This window comes from Phocoena phocoena, chromosome 1 (genome assembly GCF_963924675.1).
Source record: "Phocoena phocoena chromosome 1, mPhoPho1.1, whole genome shotgun sequence".
Lineage (NCBI taxonomy): Eukaryota > Metazoa > Chordata > Mammalia > Artiodactyla > Phocoenidae > Phocoena > Phocoena phocoena.
The window spans coordinates 16,091,382-16,116,982 of NC_089219.1; the positions used below are offsets into that span (position 1 = coordinate 16,091,382).

General features: G+C 37.8%; 1 protein-coding gene across 8 annotated transcripts in view; it reads right to left on the reverse strand.

Moving 5' to 3' along the window:
- Positions 1–25,601, reverse strand: part of EIF4G3 (eukaryotic translation initiation factor 4 gamma 3) — a 370,135-nt gene that overhangs the window by 128,263 nt on the left and 216,271 nt on the right. For 5 of the 8 annotated variants that reach the window (XM_065893987.1, XM_065893977.1, XM_065893968.1 and 2 more), the window contains 2 exons: positions 10,447–10,552; positions 3,242–4,081 (listed from right to left, as the gene is read on the reverse strand). In XM_065893987.1, the coding sequence (XP_065750059.1) occupies positions 3,242–4,081; positions 10,447–10,552 (946 nt within the window). Of the gene's footprint in view, positions 1–3,241; positions 4,082–10,446; positions 10,556–25,601 lie in introns of all 8 variants that reach the window. The other 3 variants (XM_065893949.1, XM_065893959.1, XM_065894006.1) reach the window with 1 other exon arrangement.

Consider the following 25,601-nt stretch of genomic DNA (forward strand, 5'->3'; position numbering starts at 1 on the left):
ACAACTAGAGACAGAGAAGCCCGTGCACTGCAACAAAAGATCCCGCATGCCGCAACTAAGACCCAACGCAGCCCAAAATAAATAAATATTTTTAAAAAGAAATCAATTAATACAGATTTTTGCACATTTAATTATTGAAGTGATCATATGAATCAAAAGTCTGGCCCATCTCTGAGGCTTTTCAGAGTACCCTGAAGACACAATTCTCGTTTTATAGGGTTTGCCCTTCAACCCCGAAGCATCCAGAATTGCTGCAATTTGCTCCAGTCAGAAATATGATCTAGAATAGTGGCAAGAAAATGTTTTCTAGCAGAAGTAAGAGAAGGGATCATACACCCTAAGTCTGACTTTACTGCTTTAAACAAGTACCTCTATACAAGCTACTGCCTATTTCTATGCATCACACCTGTGAAAAGCAAATGGTTTCTGAAGCCAGCTTTAAAGTGTTTCATCCTCAGGCAGAGACAGTAAGAACTATTCTCAAAAGTCAACAACAAAAGACTGATATCCAAACCAAACTGTTACAATTTTAATATCCTCTCAAAGTAAACAAGGTACGCTAAATAAGTGCAAAAAAGACGGGAGTCATTAAGCATATGACAATTTCAGGTCGATATTATCTAAAAGAATGATGATGAGTTAATTTTCATAGTTAACTTTTGTAGCAATAACATTAAAAAATATTAACACTGAAATCAGAGGGCCAGGAATGTTTCTGGTAAGGCTTACAATTTAAAAAATGCTAGAGGTGCATGGGTTCTTGAGGTTCATTTACTTTGAATTTTGAAGAGTGTAAGATATAAAGGGAAGTTACAGAACTTCTAGTTCCTTTAAAACACATTCATAGGTTAAAAAAATCATACTAGAAAAATGCCAAGACACTTTCCTTCCTGACATCACTAACCTCTACCTCATCCCTAATCATGGCAAAAGACAGTTCTTTCTTTTAGCTATCTTCTGGTTTACTGCTGAATAATCTATATTCTTTTACTAAGGTGCTGGTGACTTATATTACTAACTCCAAGAGTATTTGCATTTCGAAAAAAAAATGTACCATGGTATGAAGACAACTTAACCCCAAATTCTGTTTGTCCATTTATCCCTGGGAGCTGTCTTGCAATATCAGGCCACCTAAGTGACAAACTGCTTAAAAGAATGAATGAATGTCAGGGATGAGTAGAAGTGGGATTTCAGTGCAGAACTTTGCTTTATACTGATTTCAGTTCTGAGATATGGTCTGTATCTTTGACTGTATTCCCTATGCCTGCTATTCTATTATTTGTTTGGATGTTTTTTTCAAAACATTTTTCTTCAATAGCTTCTCCTATTTTTGGAAATACCACATCACTAACTGTTGAATGACAACTCACAGGCAGGTAAATGAAGGGAAAAAAGGAAGGGTCAAACAAATTACTATTCTCCATCAAACAAGTGTTCTTTGGAGGGGCATTCACCTACAGCCACACCAAAAGTAAGACTGTTTTTTCAAAGAGTTACAAAAAAGCCCCAGGTCATCACCCCACCAAGGAGGAAGTTCCTCACAGTGAAGGCACTATGCTTCTGGAGCATACTGATGCTTAGAGAGGCCGGTCTATTGAGGAAACAGGCGATTTATAAATATTTATGATAAATTTCTCCCAGTCCCAACTGCCTAGCATTGTTTGCTTTTCTGTTCTGGTTTACTATGGAACTAGGTGTTCTACGGTTCCAAAGAACCAGACACCTCTCAGAGACCTTCATGAGGAAATTACCTCAAGAACTGAGCTGGGTGGGAAAACCACATCTTAAAGGTAGAGATCAGGTTTTTTGATTTGCCAAGTTTCTCAATTAGACAGGTCACAGTAGGCAATAAATATTGGGGATGTGGGTGACTAAAACATCTCCAGTACATATCTAGATCAACTGCTGGGGGAGCAGTCATTTGTCAAATTGTATAACTCAACTTGACAGGTACACAGAGAGCAAATTATGCAGTGTAGGGCAATGTTTCAGATGATGGGCTATGCTGACTTTTTTTTTTTTTTTTTTTTCAGTACACGGGCCTCTCACCACTGCGGCCTCTCCCGTTGCGGAGCACAGGCTCCGGATGTGCAGGCTCAGCGGCCATGGCTCACGGGCCCAGCCGCTCCGCGGCATGTGGGATCCTCCCAGACCGGGGCACGAACCCGTGTCCCCTGCATCGGCAGGTGGACTCTCAACCACTGCGCCACCAGGGAAGCCCTATGCTGACTTGTTAAAAGCCATATTCTTATGGACTACTGACGTAAGAATAGTTGATAAGCCTCAGATAACTTTTGATTAATATTATAAAAACCTAATGGTTAGATCCAAGATTCCAGGTGATGCTACATTAAAAAGAAATAATTTTGAATTCAGAAGAATATAATACTTTGACAATATTAATGATAAAATAATAATGATAAAATTAATATTTCAGGAAAAATGGAACTTTAAAAAGAAAAAGCAGAAGAGCATTAAACCTATCTGTGAGTTAATCAGAGAGGGTACTTTTATTTTTCAGAACTAGTTATAAACCTTTGACATTCTGATTGCTATTTTCCTTAACCCAAGATTAAAGAAGAGGTCTTGCATAGAGGAATTCTTCTAAGTTTAGGACTGATTAGGCTTTAAAATTCCGAGAAGACAGTATTAGGGACTATAGACCATGCTGGTTTTGACTGGTTTCCAGCCCCAAAGCAACAAAATTAACCACGGAGGAAACGATTCATATGAAGGAGGCAAAAACAAAAAACACGTGTATGGTGACATATACCTTGGAGGCATTTTGTATATCTGAAATTTCATTTGCATTTTTAGACAATGGAGTAACTCTTTGCTGGATGCACTAAAACATAAACACACCAATGACGAAATCAGACTAGGAATTACAGCATTCATCTGATGTTTCTGGAAGTCAAGGAAAGTAGCCAATTAAAAAATAACTCGGGCTTCCCTGGTGGCGCAGTGGTTGAGAGTCCGCCTGCCGATGCAGGGGACAGGGGTTCGTGCCCCGGTCCGGGAAGATCCCACATGCCGTGGAGCGGCTGGGCCCGTGAGCCACGGCCACTGAGCCTGTGCGTCCGGAGCCTGTGCTCCGCAACAGGAGAGGCCACAACAGTGAGAGGCCCACGTACCGCAAAAAAAAAAATAATAATAAGTAAAAAAAAAAAAAAAAAAACTCAAACACTGCTTCTTTTTCATGTTCAACAAGCAAAATATAATTAATAACAGAAACGCTTACCTGGGACTGGGCTCTTTCTTGAACTTAAGTTCTGAGAATCCATAATCTCTTCTGTTTGCCCATCTGCTTCTACCTCTATTTTGTTCTGAATCTCTTTTGCATCTTCATTAAGGCAAGTTCTTACGCTCTCGTCCTCTTCTAAGACTCTCTGAACTGCGGTGGGACCACTAGCAGTACTAACGTTAGAGGCAGCAGCAGGAACAATGACTGGTGTGGGGGGAGGAGAAGCTGGAGGAGTTGGAGCAGACGGAGAAAAGGAGGGAACTATGGAAGGAGTGATAGGAGTTGCAACACTCTCCACTTTCATTTCTTCTGGGGGATTTTCCAGAATCTCCAATTCAAGAGTCAATGGCAACACCTCCTGTTTTACTATTTCCACAATGCTTTCCGTGGCTGGTAATTTTTCACTAACTCCATTCATTTCATTAATTAGGTTAGTACTAGAAATCAGCGGAATATCATTAGGTGCTACACTACAAGATTTCTTGCATATATCATCATCAGTTTCATCTGTTGGTGAAGGATCTGATGCTTCTGTGCAAGATGTGGGGCTGGGTATAGGAATTGTGTCTTCTTTTGAGGAAGAGAGTTCACATCTGTCATCAGTAGCAGTGGTGAATACTGGCTGGCTACTAAGAGCAGCAGAGGTGGGGGAAGCAACTGTACTTCGAGCAAGTGGAGAAATAGTGGTAGGTGATGGAGGCAGAGTAAGCTCTGGTATGGCTTCTACTGCAGTAACCTCAGATGTCTGGCCTGCTTGTTCTTTCTTCTCTCCACTAAGGGCTAGCCTAAGGACTGGGGAAGGAGTCTTTAACACTGGATCTGGTTTTGGCTTCTCTTCTGGGAAAGAAAAAAATGAAAGACATTTAGGAATAATTTTTGGATCAGAGGTTGTATTGTATTATTTTAGGGTAATTCTTTTAATCTCTTACTCTAAAACATGGGCAGCAGAAGACAGATCAAAATATTACTTATTTTGCCACTCCAAAAACATTGTCATATTTTCTTCTCTATTTTCCACTACTACTTAACCTCCAATACATATATAAAGTTTATTTTGAAGTAAGAGAAGGAATTAATTCACCAAATGACTATGTCAAGAACACAAAGGGAAAATCTAATCAAACCTGTAACTGAAACATTCTTGGGATGGGAATGGGGCTTTTCTTTAAGGTAGAGAAAGCCTTCATCTGTAGAAAATTTTTCTACCAAGGATACACTATAGAGACAGGACAGGACAGTTCAGGGGAAAATAACTGGAGATTAAATTATTAGATACAGATATTATTTTTTATTCTATATACTTCTGCATTTGGGGGATTTTTATAAAGAACACGTATTACCTGTATAAAAAAACTGTTTCAATAAAAACTATCATGGTGTCATTTATTATCAATGAAGTTTATTATCAGTGAAATCAAGTTCCTGAACATAAAAATTCATTTAGAAATTAACTTTCATTTCTTAAAAGAGGCATATAACTAGAAATAATGTTAAGGAATAAAAATGGAAATTTATCTTGTATCTTCAGTTGTAAAAAAAAAAATTCTTTAAGGAGAAACCAACGTTAATATTCAGATAATCAAGTCCAATTAAAAATAAACAATATATATTAAAATAATACAGAAAATGTGCATCTGTATATAGACAGAAAAAGAATGACAGCAAGAGTGAGAGAGATAAATTGATAATCATAATAAAGGTTAATAAACTGATAATCATAATAAACCAGAAAAATGAAAGGAAAGCTAACTCATGAAAATTTCCATACTTTAAAATTCCAGGTAAACTGATACATGATTCATGCCTAGGAAGATGAAACCAAAGGAGATTAGACTGGTTTACAGCCTTGTGTTTCCTTAGTGGAATAAACAGGCTCCAGTGGAAAAACAGCTACTCATGAGCATGTTCATCAAATGCAAACAAAAATTTTAAGCACTGCTGAAAGACAATCTAAACTGAAAGGGACTTTACTTTCTCTGCCAGAAATCTTTATGCATAAGTGAAATTGAGTGTTTATAATAACTTTTAGTTAAGTAAGTCTGTCAAAGAAAATATGCTCGTTGATCAGATAAACAGATGGTAAAATTAAGCTGTTAAAGGCTAATTCATTCACTGCAACTACTTTTACTGGCCTTAAAATTCACTTTAATTGATGGGCTTAGAGGCCAGTGTTTCTTTAACTCTGCCTATTTACTGTAGTGGAGAAATAAGATCAATAGGCTCTGAATGCCAAATATTTCAGACTAAGTTGCCAGGGCAAGAGACAAAAACATTCAAAGAAATACATCTATTATGTTTATTACATAATGTGATATATATAAAATAAATACGTATTTATTAAAATATCTCTGATGAAAATACTTTCCAACTCAACCAGAGTAACTGCTACATGGGTAACCCAGATTATAAGATACCACTATTAAAAAGTACATCAGAGTATCACCCTTTGGGACTTTCCTGGTGGCACAGCGGTTAAGAATCCGCCTGTCAATGCGGCGGAAACGAGTTCGATCCCTGGACCGGGAAGATCCCATATGCCGCAGAGCAGCTAACTCTGTGCGCCACAACTACTGAGACCACACGCCGCAACTACTGAAGCCCACCCACTCTAGGGCCTGCGTGCCGCAACTACTGAGCCCGCGTGCTGCAACTACTGAAGCTTGTGCACCTAGAACCCGTGCTCTGCAACAAGAGAAGCCACTGCAATGAGAAGCCCGCGCACCGCAATGAAGAGTAGCCCCCTCTCGCCGCAACTAGAGAAAGCCCGCGCTCAGCAACGAAGACACAATGCAGCCAATAAATTAATTAATTTTTTTAAAAAGGATATTACCCTTTATGACCACTGAATGAAACCTAGATGAATTAAATTAAACGGTAGAAAATAATAAATCTCACATTAACAATCTAATAAGAGTATGTCAATTCAATTATTAATTTTGGGAAATAAAATTTCTGATACTAAAAATATCAAACAAAAGCAGACCTATGACTGAAACTTCTATATACTCTTGAGAAATAGCTAACATTAATAAAGAAAATTAGAAACAAAAAAAATTTAATTATTTTGAGAGCTCCTTATTTTGAAATAAGTCCTTTAATTAATTCATTAAACTTTTACTACAGAAAGCTGAAAGGTATAATAGAGTAGATCTAAATAAAGAACACTGATTTTATTTCTCTAAGAACTTTTACTATTAAGAGGATGTTTTTCAGAGCCATGATAGTTTGAAATCTAATATACTGCATTCAAAATGTTTATACCATTTGGCCATTTTTAGGAATTTGCAGGAATTTCACCTTTAAGAATTTTTTCTAAGGAAATAAACACTGAAGAGAAAAGACAGGTCTAGAATATTTAAAGCAACAATATTTATAATAGAAAGATAAACTAAATATTTATATTGTAAACTAAAATTATAATAGAAAAATAAACTAAGTGTCTAACAATGAGGGACTTATTAAAGAAATAATGGTCGGGGCATATAATGGTAATTACTGCAATCATTTGAAATAAGCTTTTAAAAGAGTATTTAATTATATGAAAGTTGTTTATAATAAAAGACATGTTTTTCTAAAAAGCAGGGCACAAAAATTGCACGTGGAGCATAAACCTACTGGTAACAAAAAAAATACAGAATACTAACATAGATGCATATAGGGAAGTCTAGAATTACATACAGGTTATTAACAATGGCTCTGGATAATGAGATAAGAGATAATTTTTCTTTCTGTTTAACCATAGTTTCTATAATGAATGTCAAATTTATAAGAAAGAAAAAACTGCTCCCTTTTATTCTCATAGAGTGGTGGAACCAAGCTCCTAGATGGGCGCCCTTTGGTTGTCAGGAGCCACACATGACCGAAACGGTGTTGCTATCATTTAATGGGGAGAGACCAAGAATGCTAAGCATGCTGCAATTTGAGGGACAGTCTCATTTGACAGAGAATAGTCCTGTCCTAAATTCCAAAAGAGCCCCAGTTGAGCTACACTGGTACAACTGGTTGAATTACAACAGAATACCATTCGTTGAATACCTACTCTACATCAAGAGCCTTCAAAACGCACTAAGACTAAGGCTCAAATAACTTTTATTTGTATTTAATTATACATACCATATCCTCAATACACTGGGCTGAACGCAGTTTTTCAAACATCAAACAATCATTTAAGCTGTGCCTCTAGACTATCACACCAACTGAAGATTTTAATTCATTCAACAGTTTTTCTACAAGTCAAGTTGAGGTCTTCCTTGGGTTTTTATCAAGTACCAAAACAAATGGGAAATGGCATATTTGTCTGGAAACTTGGTCTTCATGTAACTATTCCAGCTGTTCACATCAAAAACTGAGAAAATCAGACACTTAATTATGGCAGCTAACATTTATTAAGCACTTAATATGTACCAGGAAATGGGTCAAATACCATATATATATAGTGTCCTTTAATCCTTACAATCACCAAAGGGATAAAAACTATTATACGTTCCTATTTTACAGAGGGGGAAACTGAGGGTTTTAGAAATTAAGTCACAGGCCCAAGGTCATATAACTAGAACCTAAAAATGATTTCAGATGCTAAATTCTTCCAATTCAAGAACCTAAAAATGATCTCAAATCCTAAATTCTTCCAATTCAGAGGGGAAAAGGGGGGGTTTATGGAAAAAGAAGTGTTTAGGTGAATCAAGCTAGTGGGAGACTTTGGGGCTAAAGTGGGATCCCAGTACAAACCCTCCGTAATGACATTTCCATCAAGAGAGAAAAACCAATCTGACTGCAGAATGCAGAATCTACTGTTTCTGGGGGTAATATAACAATTTTTAAAAACAGTGCATTTTTGTATCCTACTTTAATTTCAAAATGAATCTACAGTTAAGAAGAAATTTTTAAAAACTTTCTTAACTGTTAAAAAATTATCTGAAAAATGATGAACCCTTTCTAATTTTATTTGAATTACATATATTTAGTTTAAAAAAGAAAACTACTCTGAAAACTGTTCTATATATTGACAAGCTGTGGACAGAATTAGAAACAGAAGATTAGAATAACTGAGTTTTCTGGAGAACAGCTGGTACTAGAGGAAGACAGCAGTAGTTCCAAAAAGTTACTATAAGCTCTATGAAATATACTTAAAACAGAAGTTTTTCTTTTCATCAAGGTAACGTCAAACATTTTCCAATTCACTCATATCTATATCAAACATCAATTTGAAATGTTGATTTTATTATTCAAATTTCCACCAAGCATAAAAAACTGAGAGGAAACAAAGAATTCTACAATCCTCCTTCTGCAAATCAAGGCCTAAATATGGTAAGATGCAGGTATCTACCTAATCCAAAAATCTTAGGTCAGAGCTATCACCATCAAGATATGTTATGAATTTCTTGTATTGTAGTCCAGCTAGAGAAAGTCAGCGTAAAGGATATATTTTAAGGCCTCTCTGCACGGTAATTATTTAGTATGTTTAGCACAATTCTAACTAGCAAAAGGATTATAACTGTGCAAAAGTAATGACATTTTGAAGGGAATACCCTGAAAATTCTCCACTCAGATTGAAAATATTCTGAATTTTGACTCAAAACTGCTTGATCATTGGCGGTAGGAAGTAGCCTTCCACAATACCTACGAACTGCACTCCTGCATGGTGAATGGCTTTAATATTAAAAAATTTAACTTTAAGCGTTTATGAGTCTCTAACTCTGAACATTGCTGAAAGAAGTATTTGACACTGCAAACTTTTAGAAGCATGCCAGTTTAGGATTTATTACCTATCTTGTGGTTTAAAACTATTTCATAAAACAAAATTTAGGACTTGTCTCTGTTCCAGTCTACTAGGCTCCTGAATACTAAAGGGAAAGAACACCATATTATCTTTGCATGCCGTAAGGAAACACTGAAACCACACATTAGAAGTTTGTGTTATCATCCTGCAATCCAGTGAAAAAACAATGCCACTAAATACCTCCACTTTGACTGTGTGCCAATTCCCAATGCTTTTTTTTTTTTTTTTTTTTGCGGTACGCGGGCCTCTCACCGCTGCGGCCTCTCCCGTTGCGGAGCACAGGCTCAGGACGCGCAGGCTCAGCGGCCATGGCTCACGGCCCAGCCGCTCCGCGGCATGTGGAATCTTCCCGGACCGGGGCACGAACCTTGTGTCCCCTGCATCGGCAGGCGGACTCCCAACCACTGCGCCACCAGGGAAGCCCCCCAGTGCTTTTTAAAGAATAATTTTTAGAAAGTACAGAAAGTATACATCAGCTATGGAATATTAAGGGGTTTGGAGGAATAAATAATTCAAGAAAACAGAAAACACATATGACTTCTATTCATTCTTAGAATGAAATCAGAAACATGAACAAACTAACTTGCTTCCTTCTGTGTCTAATGAATTATCTCCCAATTTTAGCTAAGGTCAACTTAAATCCAACTAGGCAGGAAAGAGAGACTGTGATAACCCACTTTCTGGCATGAGATTTCCCTTAAAGTTTCCTATTTATAATCCAAGAAGCAGTAATGTATACTTATTTCACCAAACATTTGGTATTTCATGTTCAAGGTCAACAGTACAGACCTTAGTATGATTCCTGCATAATAATAACGGCTATAATTTACTAAGTGCTTTTCAAATGCTTGGCATGTCCCCACTACAACTCTGTGAGGCACGTATTCTTCATTCCATTCTGTAATTGAAGAAATTAAGATATACAACATAATGACTCATCAAGACCAAATAGTGCTTGATGGATCCAGGATCTGAACTCAGTACTGTCCCCAACTGAGGCTACAGAAGCCAAACTTGTAAGAAGAAACATTTTATGTTTTTAAAAATAGCAAGATACACACGAACATGTTGAACTTATAAACAAAACTGTTGTTCTTATAAAGAAATATATACATCGATTTATTTTCCCCAAGCTTGTTCCAAAAGAAACAGTTTAAGGCAGGTAAGCTTTTACCTATAAATATACATTGACAGTGAGGCATTAATAAAATGTAGGAAAAATTTTTACTAATCATACCTACTTTACTTTCTTAGAGGTAGAACACTGATTTTCCATCTCAAAGCTTTGTTTAAAAGTGGGTATCTAAATAATCCTCATGTTTTACTTTTATTCCTAAATGCTGAGGGCAATGTAATTAATTAAAAAAAAAAAAAGAAAGAAAGAGACTAAAGGTAAGAGGGAGGAAAATAGTCATACACAAACCTTGCTTCTGGTCGCTAGCTGCAGTGACAGGGGTGCTGGCAGCAAGATGAGCGCTCTCCACAGTCCCATAAACCACAGGGCTGTGCTCAGGGACCTGGCTGGGCAGCTGCTGGGATTTGAAGTACAAAAAAGGGTGATAATGAGCGTGCGAACATAAAAACTAGCAACATGGAACCCAAGGCAAGTGGGGAAGACAAAGTAGGGCAGGAGATCACAAAATTAAAAAAAAAACAAACAAAAAAAAAACAGAAAGCAAGGAAAAAATATATAGGCCAGTATAATAAATTCAAAAAGTACATGGGAAGACAAGGAAGAAAAGGAAAAGAGGCAGCAGGAAAGGGGAAGGAAAAGAGATGATTAATATTAACCACAGCAAGAGAAGACAGCCCAACAATCATTAGTACAATGCATTCTCCAGTGTTCCTTCTAAGGACAGACTTTCAATCTAACAGTTATGTCACATCTGAGAGAGAATTTAGCATCCTCCCAGTCAAGACCAAAGGGACTTGGTCAACTTCATTTATAAATTACCTAGCAAAGTAGTTCATCAGTCAAAAAGAGGACAAACAAAACATGATGGGTTTTAAAACCAGTTACTGATTCAAGAAAACAATACTGAAAGGTGATTCTTACCATTTGTCCATATAACCACTCAGGTGAAATGCAACTTGGAAAGCCTTTAAAGAAACTTTCACCTTAAAATGTCTTTAGATTCTGGGTCAAGGATGATATCTTTTCAGAGTCTGAAATCTGAGTAAAGTATCTGGCTTTTCAGAGCTAAGAGAAAACTATCCTTTTCTATCAGCCAGTATATGGAATAAAAAATGCCCATCAAAATCCTACCAGAGTAGGTTGAAAAAAATTGCAGGCATTGTTCAACTTAGAGGGAAAAAGAATTACACAAGAAAGAACAAGAACATTCAATCTGCATCACATTCCAGTTAGGTATTTGAGGGTTACACAAAAGCCACACAACAAAGCAGTGTCTCTCCTCGGAGATCTAAGGTCAATTTTTTGATAGCTATAATTGTCTACATTGAATTCTATCAGTGCTATCAGAGCAGAGCTCCCTGCACAATTCTGATTTTTTTTTTTTTTTGGAGGGGATGGGGAAATTGGGGGTAGACAGGGCCACTCAAAAATGGGAGTTAATGAAAAATATTTTCGAGTCAGTAAGTCTCACATATAGTAGGAATATAAAATGAAATATATGAGTTAAACACCTATCATTTACCATATGTCATTTAACTAACAATGCTTTTCACAATGTACAACATACAATTTATATAGGACTATATGTAATGAATAAAATAACAGATAAAAATGGGAAAAATAGTATTATCTCACCTACTCATTATAGACCATGAAAGTACTCATATTCCACAAAAACTTCTAAATGAAGACCACTAAAATTATATTTCTATATGTAAAAAATGAAAGAGTTTCTATTTTCACTTTGAATCACTGTCAAATGGATAGTACTACCATGATTACTCTACTCTGAATCCTTAGCTTCAGTGGGAAAAAATTCTATTATTAAAATTCAAAAACTAGGAAGGGTTCCCAGCTGTAAGTGAAAATAACAGTCACCCCTCTATACCCGCAGATGTGTGAACCGCAGATACACAGACCCGATTGTACTAGCCATTAATACCTAAAAGACTTAAATATCCACGGATTTTGCTATCCATGGGTCCTGGAACCAATCTTCTGTGGATACTGAGGGATGACTGTAGGGACTCAGTTCATTTCAATGGTTGAAAACAGCTCTAGAACAAAGGAAAGAGTCTATACTCTTTAATATTTATTAAATAGTTATCCACATAACCCAGGAAAAAAAGATCTGTAAATTGTGTCCTTTACCAGAAAGAAAGAAAATATTAACTACTCTAATAGTCAGGGAAATTAATAACCAATGAGAAAGGGTAACTGCTGAAAGTAGGTCTCCAAAATAAATGACATACATGGTTACGGTGGGAGTTTTAAGATAGTAAAAGACTGCTGATACCTATAAATCTGTATAGATCAGAGAGTTTTTCAATCTAAGATTAAAATACCTTCAATCATATTAAAAAGACAACTGCACAGGCATTTTTCCAACAACAAAGCCCTAGGAAGATGTTATGTATAAAGATTTATAAGAAAGGAGTGAGATAACATGTTGGTTAACTCATAGTTCCAAATCCAAGTATCTAGTACTTAGTTATATAGCCACGGAATGCTAGGAAAGTACTCAATTTCCTCAGCTGGGGACCTCCCTGGCAGTCCAGTGGTTAAGACTCCACACTTGCAATGCAGGGGGTGCAGGTTCGATCCCTGGTCGGGGAACTAAGATCCCACATGCCACATGACGCAGCCAAAAAAAAAAAAAAAACAAAACCACACAAAGGTAATCCTTAGCTGTAAACTGAAAAGGAACTAAAGATCCTACAGTGCCTTTCAACTTTAACATTCTGTAAGCCTCTGATAGGACCAAGAAAATAACATACTAACATACATCAATACTTTAATTTTGTTTCAGATTAATTTTAATTTAGGATAATCTCAAATTTTAGCTAACCTCTAATTTCATCTCTTCTCAGGTGACATGATCAACCCTGTTGAGAACATATTTAATGAATTTCAAATCACTGCACTTCAGTCACTTTCACTATTGGTAGGAGTTAAAATTTATAAAAATCAGACTGGAAGGGCAATTGATATCAAAACATAAAATAATTCAACAAAGATGCTCAGGAAGTGAGTGAGGTTAAAAGGTTAGGGTTTATTTGGCAACATCACATTGTTTCAACAATTCATAATTTATGTCAATGCTAAATTCCCTCCCCACATCAAATTTTTCAAGATCAAAGCTCTGATTGGCAGAAGAAAAAAAATTCTCACTTTTCAAATACAATGTTAAGGAAGCTTATTTAAAGAATGGCAAGATATCAGATACTTGATAGTACCCAAGAAGTGAATTTCCTTTGTGAACTCTACTTGAGAATCTACTCTGTTGAAGATTTACATATTAAATTTGAAATACTGGCCTGAAGGGATACTGGTAGATATGGGCCCACTGGAAGAATTAATTTTTTTTAAATAGAGTACCAACAGATAAAACAAGGCAACAAAATCTGGATTGTCTTTAATATTCTTTGTACAATTTAAAATTCAATTCTCGAGAGCAGCCAAGATGGCAGAGTAGAAAGACTCAGTTATCTCACTCACGAACACGCCAAAATCACAACTGTCTTCAAAACGACCATCAATGAAAAAGACTGGAACCTACCAGAAAAGATTTTCTAAAACTAAAGACATAAAGAAGGAACTAAAACAAGACGGGTAAGAGGGGCAGACTCGTGATATAATCAAATCCCATACCCCTGGGTGGGCAACCCACAAAACTGGAGAATAGTTATATTGCAAAGGATTTCCCGTAGGAGTGAGAGTTCTGAGACCCATGTCCAACTCCCCAGTCCAGGGGTCCTGCACCGGGAAGATGAAACCCCAGAGCATGTGGCTTTGAAGGCCAGAGCGGCTTAATTTCAGAAGCCCCATAGGACAGAGGGCAAAAGAAACTTCACTCTTAAAAGGGTGCACACAAAATCTGATGCGCACTGGGACCCAGGTCAAAAGCAGTAACTTGATAGGAGCCTGGGCCAGACCTACTTGCTGGTCTTGGGCAGTCTCCTGGAGAGGTATGTGTGTGTGTGGGTGTGTGTGTGTGTGTGTGTGTGTGTGTGTGTGTGTGTGTGGCTGTGGCTCACCCTGAGGACACAGATACTGGTGGCAGCCATATTTGGGAACATTCTACTGTGTGACCACTGCTGCTGGTGGCTGCCATCTTCACTCACTAGTTCTAACACCTAACCCTAAATCCACACAACAGCCTATAGGCACCAGTGCTGGGACGCCTCAGGCAAAGCAACTCAGGCAGGAACAGAGGCCCACCCATCAGCAGACAGGCCGCCAAAAGACGTCGTGATCCCACAGCCACCTCTAGACATGTGCCAAGACATGCCCTTGCCCACCAAAGGGCCAAGAACCACTTCCACCCAGCAACGGGCATGCACTGCCCTCTCCCTCCAGGAAGCCTGCACTAGCCTCTAGAACAGCCTCATCCAACAGGGGGTAGACACCAGATGCAAGAAAACTATGATCCTGCAGCCTGCAGACCCAGCCCACTCACAGCAGGCCAAACCTTATCCTGGGACCAGTTTGGCCCAGGCCCCGTCCACTAGCAGGCCAACACAAGCTTCAGGACACCCTGGATCCCATACTGAACTGTGTCAGGAACTGGCTCCCCCACCAACGATTTGAAACAAGTTCTAGGATCCCTGGGCCCTTCAGCCAGACTTCAGGAACCAGCTCTGCATGCCACTACTAACCCCAGGCACTAATCCCAGGACCTGGTGTAGTACAGGCAACAGCCTCGGAGTCTTTGGGATCCTGACTCCAGCCACCAGTGAGCCGGCACTAGCCCAAGGGCCCCCTAGGGATCTAAAACAAGCCACCTTGTGACCAGGCCCCACCACACAGCAGCTAGCAGCATCCACACAAGGCATGGCCTGGCAACCAATCACACTAGGGGCCAACAAAGCCCACCAGACCACCCACACAGTCAGCCCTCCACAACAGAAGGAGTCACTCAGCCCTCTTAGGAGGAACCCCTAGAGCATACAGCTTGGGTGACAACAGGGGAGTGCACTGCTGGGACCCATAGGATGTCTCCTATAGAAGGTCACTTTTCCAAGTTTGAGAAATGTAACTAACCTACCACATACATAAAAATACAAATAGCAACTCAGACAAAATGAGGTGGCAGAGAAACATGTTCCAGATGAAGGAACAAGACAAAACCCCAGAAGAAAAACCAAATGAAGTGGAGACAGGCAATCTACCCAAGAAAGAGTTCAGAGTAATGATTGTAAAGATAATAAAAGAACTCAGGAGAAGAATGGATACACAGAGTGAGAAGTTTTTAACAAAGAGTTAGAAAATATAAAGAACAACCAAACAGAGATGAAGAATACAATAACTGAAATGAAAAATACACTAGAAGGAATCAATAGCAGACTAAATGATACAGAGGAATGGACCAGTAAGCTGGAAGACAGAGTCGTGGAAATCATTGCTGCTGAACAGAAAAAAGAAAGAGGGCTTCCCTGGTGGCGCAGTGGTTGAGAGTCCACCTGCCGATGCAGGGGACACGGGTTCGTGCCCCGGTCCAGGAAGATCCCACAAGCCGCAGAGCAGCTGGGCCCGTGAGCCATGGCCGTTGAGCCTGCGCGTCTGGAGCCTGTGCTCCGCAATGGGAGAGGCCACAACAGTGAGAGGCTCGCGTACCGCAAAAAAAAAAAAAAAGAAAGAAAAGAAATGAGGACAGTTTAAGAGACCTCTGAGACAATATCAAGTGTACTAATATTCACATTATAGCGGTCTGAGACGAAGAGAGAGAGAAAGGACCTGAGAAAATATATGAAGACACTATAGCCGAGAACTTCCCTAACCTGGGAAAGGAAACAGTCACCCAAGTCCAGGAAGTGCAGAGAGTCCCACACAGGGTTAACACAAGAGGAAGACACCAAGACACACCATAATCAAAATGACAAAAATAAAGATAAAGAGAGAATATTAAAAGCAAGGGAACTCCCATAAGGCTATCGGCTGATTTTTCAGCAGAAACTCTGCAGGCCAGAAGGGAGTAGGACGATATATTTAAAGTGATTAAAGGGAAAAACCTACAACCAAGAATATTCTACCTGGCAAGGTTCTCATTCAGATTTGATGGAGAAATCAAAAGCTTTACAGACAAGTAAAAGCTAAAAGAGTTCAGCACCACCAAACCAACTTTACAACAAATGTTAAAGGAACTTCTCTAGGCAAAAAAAGACACAACCAGCAACAAGAAAACTACAAAATGAAAAAGCTCACTGGTAAAGGTAAACACACACTAAAGGTAGGAAATCATACATACATAAAGCTAGCAGGGAGGTTAAAAAGACAAAAAAATGTAGTCAAGTCATCTATAACCACAATAAGCAGTTAAGGGATACACAAAACAGATGTAAAATATGATATCAAAAACAGTAATCATGAGAGGAGAAGACTAAAAATGTAGGGGTTTCAAAATGCATTTGAGGGACTTCCCTGGTGGTCCAGCGGTTAAGACTCCGCGCTTCCACTGCAGGGGGCACAGGTTCGAGCCTTGGTTGGGGAACTAAGATCCTGCTTGTTGATCTCATGTGCTGCATGGCACAGCCAAAAAAAAATGCATTTGAAATTAAAAGATGAGCAACTTAAAACAATCATGTATATACACAGGCTGCTAACCGCAAACCAAAAATCTACGATAGATATATACACAAAAAAGGAAAGGAATCCAAACATAACACTAAAGATAGTCATAAAATCATAACAGAAGAGAGCAAAAGAAGACAGGCAAAAAAAGAAAAAAAGACCTACAAAACAAATAAAAAACGAATAACAAAATGGCAGTAAGAACATACATATTGATAATTATCTTAAACATAAACGAACTAAATGCTCCAACCAAAAGGAATAAAGTGGCTGAACGAATACAAAAATTAGTTCTATATATATGCTATCTACAAGAGACTCACCTCAGATCTAGAGAAACACACAGAATGAGAGTGAGAGGATGGAAAGAAATATTCCATGCAAATGGAAATCAAAAGAAAGCCAGAGTAGCAATACTTATATCAGACAAAATAGACTTTAAAATAAAGACTGTTACAAGAGACAAAGAAGGACACTACATAATGATCAATGGATCAATCCAAGATTAAGATAAAGAATTCAAATACATATGCAACCAACATAGGAGCACCTCAATATATAAGGCAAATATTAACATATAAAAGGAGAAATTGACAGTAACACAATAATAGTAGGGGACTTTGACACCCCACTTACATCAATGGTCAGATCATCCAAACAGAAAATCAGTAAGGAAACACAGACCTTAAATGACACATTAGACCAAATGGACTTAACTGATATATAAAGGGCATTCCACGTGAAAGGAGCTGAATACATTTTCTTTTCAAGAGCACATGGGGCATCCTCCATGATAGATCACAGGCTAGGCCATAAAACAAGCCTTGATAAGTTTAAGAAAACTGAAATCATATCAAGCATCTTTTCCAATCACAATGCTGTGAGACTAGAAATTAACTACAAGAAAAAAACTGCAAACACATGGAGGATGAAAAATATCCTACTAAACACAAACACATGGAGGAAAGAAAATATGCTACTAAACAACCAATGGATCACTGAAGAAATCAAAGAAGAAATTAAAAAATAGAGACAAATGAAAAACAAAAAAGCTGAACCTAGGGGATGTGGCAAAAGCAGTTCTAAGAGGGAAGTTTAGAGCAATACAAGCCTACCTTAGGAAACCAGAAAAATCTCAAATGAATAACCTTACTAAAGCAATTAGAGAAAGAAGAACAAACAAAACCTAAAATTAGTAGAAGAAAAGAAGCCATAAAGATCAAAGAAGAGGGCTTCCCTGGTGGTGCAGTGGTTGAGAGTCTGCCTGCTGATGCAGGGGACACAGGTTCGTGCCCCGGTCTGGGAAGATCCCACATGCCGCGGAGCGGCTGGGCTCGTGAGTCATGGCCGCTGAGCCTGCGCGTCTAGAGCCTCTGCTCCACAACGGGAGAGGCCACAACAGTAAGAGGCCCACGTAACGCAAAAACAAACAAACAAACAAAAGATCAAAGAAGAAATAAATGAAATATAGACTAAAAAACAAAAAAAGATCAATGAAACTACAAGCTGGTTCTTTGAAAAGATAAACAAAATTAATAAACCTATAGCCAGACTACCCAATAAACAAAGGGAGAAGGTCCAAATCAATAAAATCAGAAGTGAAAAAGGAGAAGTTACAACTGATACCACAGAAATACAACAGATCATAAGAGACTACTACAAGCAACTACACACCAATACAATAGACAACCTAGAACAAATGGACCAATTCTTAGAAAGGCACAACCTCCCAAAATTGAACCGGGAAGAAAGAGAAAACACCAACAGACCAATTACCAGTACTGCAATTGAATCAGTAATTTTAAAACTCCCAAAGCAAACGTCCAGGACCAGATGACTTCACAGATGAATTCTACCAAACATTTAGAGAAGAGTTAGCATCTATCCTTCTGAAACAGTGCAAAAAAACTGCAGAGGAAGGAACACTTCTGAACACATTCTATGAGGCCAGCACCACCCTGATACCAAAACCAGACAAAGATACTACAGAAAAAGAAAATTACAGGTCAATATCACTGATAAAAATAGATTCAAAAATCCTCAACAAAATACCAGCAAACCAAATCTAACAATACATTAAAAAGATCATACACCATGATCAAGTGGGATTTATCCTAGGGATGCAAGGATTTTTCAATAGCTGCTAATCAATCAATGTGATACACAACATTAAAAAACTGAAGAATAAAAGCCACATGATCATCTCAATAGATGCAGGAAAAGCTTTTGATAAAATTCAACATCCATTTATGATAAAAACTCTCCAGAAAGTGGGCATAGAGGGAATATACCTCAACATAATAAATGTCATATATGACAAACCCACAGTTGACATCATACTCAATGGTGAAAAGCTGAAAGCATTTCCTCTAAGATCAGGAACAAGACAAGAATGCCCACTCTTGCCACTTTTATTCAACACAGGTTTGGAAGTTCTAGCCACAGTATTCAGAAAAGAAAAAGAAATTTTAAAAATCCAAATTGGAACGGAAGAAGTAAAACTGTCACTGTTTGCAGATGACCTGATACTATACATAGGAAATCCTAAACATGCTACCAGAAAACTACTAGAGCTCATCAATGAATCTGGTATAGTTGCAGGATACAAAATTAATGTGCAGAAATCTGTTGCATTTCTATACACTAACAACGAACTATCAGAGAAATTAAGAAAATAATCTCATTCACCAACGCATCAAAAAGAACAGAACATCTAGGAATAAGTCTACCTAAGGAGGCAAAGACCAATACTCTGAAAACTCTAAGACACTGATGAAAGAAACTGAAGATGACACAACAGATGGAAAGATATACCATGTTCCTGGATTGGAAGAATCAACGTTGTTAAAATGACCATACTACCCAAGGCAATCTACAGATTCAATGCAAGTCCTATCAAAATACCAATGGCATTTTTCACAGAACTAGAACAAATAATTTTAAAATTTATATGAAACACCTAAGACCCCAAATAGCCAAAACAATCTTGAGAAAGAAGAACAGAGCTGGAGAATTCATGCTCCTTGACTTCAGACTATACAAAAAAGCTACAGTCATCAAAACAGTACAATACTGGCATAAAAACAGACACATAGATCAATGAAACAGGATAGAGAGCCCAGAAATAAACCCAAGCACTTACGGTCAATTAATCTATGACAAAGGAGGCAAGAATATACAATGGAGAAAAGACAGTCTCTCCAATAAGTGGTGCTGGAAAAACTGGACAGCTACATGTAAAAGAAATAAATTAGAACACTCTCTGACACCATACACAAAAATAAACTCAAAATGGATTAAAGACTTAAATGTAAGACCAAACAGTATAAAACTCCTAGAGAAAAACACAGGCAGAATACTCTTTGACATAAGTTGCAGCAATATTTTTTTGGGATCCATCTCCTAAAGTAAAGAAAATAAAAGCAAAAATAAACAAATTGGACGTAATTAAACTTACAAGCTTTTGCACAGCAAAGGAAACCATCGACAAAATGGAAAGACAACCTAGTAAATGGAAGAAAATATTTGCAAATGATATGATGGATAGGGCATTAATACCTAACATATGTAAACAGCTCATACAACATGACATCAAAAAAAAAACAACCCAACTAAAAAGTGGGCAGAAGAACTGAATCAAAAAGAACACAAATAACAAATATTGGTGAGGATGTGGAAAAAAGGGAACCTTCGTACACTGTTGGTGGGAATGTAAACTGCTGCAGCTACTGTGGAAAACAGTATGGAAATGCTCTGAAAAATAAAAACAGAACTATCATATGACCCAGCAATTCAACTCCTGAGTATATATCAAAAAAAGAAAAAACATTTATTCGAAAAGATACATGCACCCCAATGTTCATAGCAGCATTATTTATAATTGCCAAGATACAGAAGCAACCTAAGTGTCCGTCAAAAACTAAATGGATAAAAAATATGTGATACACACACACACAAACACACACACAAACACACACACACACACACACACAGCGGTATCTACTGAGCCATAAAAGAGACATGAAAATTTTGCCATTTGTAGCAACATGGATGGACTTAGAGGGCATTATGCTAACTGAAATAAGTCAGATAAAGACAAATACTGTGTGATATCACTTATATGTGGAATCTAAAAAATACAACAAACTAGTGAATATAGCAAAAAAGAAGCAAACTCACAGATATAGAGAACAAACTAGTGATTATCAGTGTGGGGGGAGGGGCAATATAGGGGTGGGGCAGTGGGAGATACAAAACTACTGGCTGTCAAGTGTGTATTGTACAACACGGGAAAATAGTCAATATTTTGTAATAATTGTAAATGGAAAGTAACCTTTAAAAGTTGTATAAAAATTTAAAAATTAGATTTGGCAGTTTAAAAAGTAAATAAAATTCATTTCTCTTTACATAACCTATATTGTTTCTACCCAAAGAGAGGCCACCATCATTTACTGTCTATTTTAAACGTGTATACGACAGGATGCTTCATTACAGAGGTACTTGTAGACAGGAGGCCAGCAACTATGGCCCAGGGGGCCACATGCCTATTTTGGTACTTCCCATGAGATAAGAACTTTTTACATTTTTAAATAGTTGGGGGAATTTTAAAAGAACAATATTTCTTGACATATGAAAATTACAGGATACTTAGAAGTTTTATTGGAACAGCCACAGCCATTCATTTACATACTGCTTATGGCTGCTTTCATGCAACAATATCAGAGTTGAGTAGTGGTGAAAGAGATAGCTGGCTGCAAAACCAAAAACGTGTACGATCTGGCCCTTTACAGAAAATGATTGCTGACCCTTATTGTAATCCACTGAGAGAAAGCCAGAGACTCCAAATAGTTATACAAATATAAGCAAGATGCTGATGTAATTTACTGTTATCATAAGAGGCTATTTGAACGTTTCACATTTCATTATTTATATGTTGTATGTAACTGACTTTTCGAAGTCCCATTCAATGACTTTAAAACAGCCATTGTAATAAATACCACATGTGTTTAACATATACAAACCCTGGGGATAAAGAAGTATTGCCCCCAATTGAGAAACATTATGAAGATGAGGAAGTAAAATAATAAATAAATGGCACCAGGAAAAAGGACCAAAACATACTTCTTTCATAAATGGGAGAGAATTCTCCTACACGCATTCTTTAGAAAGGTGTGTGTGTGAGTGTATGCATGCGCACACACACTCACGTGTGTGGATTTTCCCCCCTGGCATCTATCACATACAAAGCATTGAGAACCCACTGGTGATTAAAACAGAAAAATCCTTAGCTTCTGGAGCTTATATTTTTTCAAGGGAAACATATTAAAGAATAAACCTGTACATACACAGAGGAATATTATTCAACCATAAAAATAAATGAAAGCTTGCCCTTTGCAATAACATGAATGGACTTTGTGGGTATTATACTAAGTGAAATAACTCAGATAGAGAAAGAAATGCCGTATGAGCTCACTTATATGTAGAATTAAAAAACAAAACAAAACTCATAGAAAACAGAACAGATTGGTGGTTGCCAGAGGTGGGGGGTAGGGTGGGAAAAATGGGTGAAGGGGATCGAAAGGTACAAACTTCCAGTTATAAAATAAATAAGTCATGGGGATGTAATGAACAGCATGGCAACTCTAGTTAATAATACTATATTGCATATTTGAAAGCTGCAAAGACAACAGATCTTAAAAGTTCTCATAAATAAAAAATTGTTTTTTGTAACTGTGCATGGTGACAGCTGTTAACTAGACTTATTGTGGTCATTTTACAATTTATACAAATATCATTACGTTGTACACCTAAAACTAATGTAATGTTTATGTCAATTATACCTCAGTAAAAAAATAAATAAAAAGAGGGGCTTCCTTGGTGGCGCAGTGGTTAAGAATCCGCCTGCCAATGAAGGGGACATGGGTTCAAGCCCTGGTCCGGGAAGATCCCACATGCCACGGAGCAACTAAGCTCGTGCACCATAACTACTGAGCCTGAGCTCTAGAGCCTGCATGCCACAACTACTGAGCCCGCGTGCCACAACTACTGAAGCCTGCGCGCCTAGAGCCCATGCTCTACAACAAGAGAAGCCACAGCAATGAGAAGCCCACACACCGCAACGAAGAGTAGCCCCCGCTCAACGCAACTAAAGAAAGACCATGCAAAGGAATGAAGACCCAACACAGCCAAAAATAAATAAATAAATAAATAATTTTAATAAATAAATAAAAAGAATAGACAGGCAAGCAGAAGCAAGGAGGTGAGTAGGAAAGTTACTGCTGTTTAGGGGAGATCAAAGTGGTTTAGAGGATAACAGTAGCAGTGGAGATGGTGAAAATGAGCCAGATAGGACTTGCTGATATAATGGTGTGGAATATGGAATAAAGATTTTTGTTTTTAATTAAAAAAATTTTTTTGGCTGTGTTGGGTCTTCGTTGCTGCGCGCGGGCTTTCTCTAGTTGTAGCAAGCAGGGGCTACTCTCCATCGTGGTGCGCAGACTTCTCACTTGGGTGGCAAGTGAGTAATTCTTAAAAGAGTAATTCTTAAAACAGAAAAAAGAACAAGAGGGAGTAGGGAGAGGAAGGAAAATATATAGCTCATTTTAAAATATTAAGTGATTTTACTTCACCACCCCTTTGGAAGTAGACAATTATGGAAGCCTTGCTTATACAGTCGTCCCTCAGTATCCATGGGGGATTGAGTCTAGGACAGCCCGTGGATACCAAAAGCCTCAGGTGCTCAAGTCCCTGATATGAAAAGGTATAGTATTTGCATTTAACCTCCCAGGTACTTTAAATCATTTCTATATTACTTATAATACCTAATACAATGTAAATGCTCTGTAAATACTTGCCAGTGCATGGTAAATTCAAGTTTTGCTTTTTAGAACTTTCTGAAATTTTTTTTCCTGAATATTTTTCATCCCTGGTTATTTGAATTAGCAGATGAAGAACCTGTGGATAGGGAGGGCTGACCGTACAACACCATACACTTATTTTTACCCTGCAGGGTCCAAAATGACTTTCAGGAAGCTGGCATATTTCTTAATGTGAAAACGTTCCTTGTGCCTCACTGCTATCAACAACAGACATATAGCTGAGAGACTTTGATGCTGAGGGAAAGTAACAAAAATGTTCCCTTCTTTCCAACTTAAATATTTAAGGACTAAAAGGGAACTCTGAGATTTCTTAGTATAATCCCTCATTTTACATATCAAAAAATAGGGGTTTAAAGGGCTTCACATTCTGACCCAAGGTCATAAATCTAAGTGACAGAGTGGAGACTGACCAGCATCAAGTACTCTAGTATTCTGTCCATTCATGCACCTCTGTCTGTGTACTATGATCATCTGAATGGGCACATATATTACACATATTTCCATATCTTTAATACATCTGAGATATAAAATCTCAAGGAGTTATTCCACAGATCATTTTAAAACTCAGGAAGCAGAACAATTTTAAATTCAATCTACTCTTCAGGACAAAAACAGAAGCAGCAAAAACCTGTTTCTCCTCTCCATTCTCCTCCAATGCAGTTTCTCTCAATTAACTCTTCTTAGCTTGCCTGCTTGCCAAAATCATTCATTATCCCCCTTTTCAAACATCCATGTACACTCCATGTTATGTTTTACTTTATAAATCCCAGTATCTAAGCTTGAAGAATCACCTCTGATTCTTCCCTCTCTAACTCCTAGGGGAACCATGCAAGGTGTTTACTTGGACAGTACTGGTTTATGCCTGTTGTCCCAGCAAAATGATTAATAGCATCCCCATTCCTTTCTAAAACTGCCCCAATTTCGATGATAAATTATAGGGTTACCCTTTTTATAATCCTTACTTAGTAACCAATTGCTGGATATTTCTCTCACTGGCTTCCTCTCCTTCAACTGACTTCCCAATTTATCACTAGAAATGGTAACAGTCTCCCTTCACTCAATTTCCCATCTCCAAGTGCCTTTTTGCACATGCTGCCACTCTGCCTGGAATACCCTTCTCTCTCTTTCCATTTTTGTGAATACCAATCTGGGAACTCAGCCCAAGTGGCATCTCTGCTGTGAAGCCTTCAAGACTCCTCCAGTCATTCTCCGTGCCTTCTGAAATAACAATGATTGTAATACTAATAACAGATAACATTTGCTGAATGCTCATTGTGTCCCAAGCTTAAGCAATTTTAAGTATTTATTTAATACGTATAATAACTCTATATGATATTTATTTCCCTTGTTTTTTAAAATGTGGAAGCTAAAGTTCTAGAAGATAAGTAATTTAGCTAAAGTTACAAAATTCAGTTGTGGAACTAGGACTTGAAACCAAGTATATCTGATTCTAAGCCAAACCTTTAAACCTCTCCCCTGTACTATCTCACCTGTACCAAGTACCATTAATAGGTTTCTGTGATCCAACACATTTGAGCCTGTGCTATAAATATGACCCACTTGGTCATCTCTGTGCTGTAATAATTCTCGGTATACATTTCACAGGAGGATCGGTCATATAGTAGTAAGTATCCGCTGTCTCCCTTGAAGAGACTGGGATGAGCTCAATGATAGGGAAAGGGCTTTGCTATTCACATCACATGCAATTGTGACTCAAAGCAGGTACTCCGTAAGGCCAAAAGCAATACAGTATTTACTATTTAGTCATAAATTCTGAAAAGGGTTGTCTCATCTGCAGTCTTACTTATACTAAGACTGTGGTCTAGGATCTATTTAGAATTAGGCCAAGGCTACAAACTAGCAGTTTTTAGGTTAAACCTAAAGGATCTTATTTGGCTGGCATAGTGCTATTTATTAGTAGAATTAGTTGCCGATTAACACTCGCAGATTGATTTCTAGCTTCTTTTGAAACATTGGGTCAACATTTTTACATGA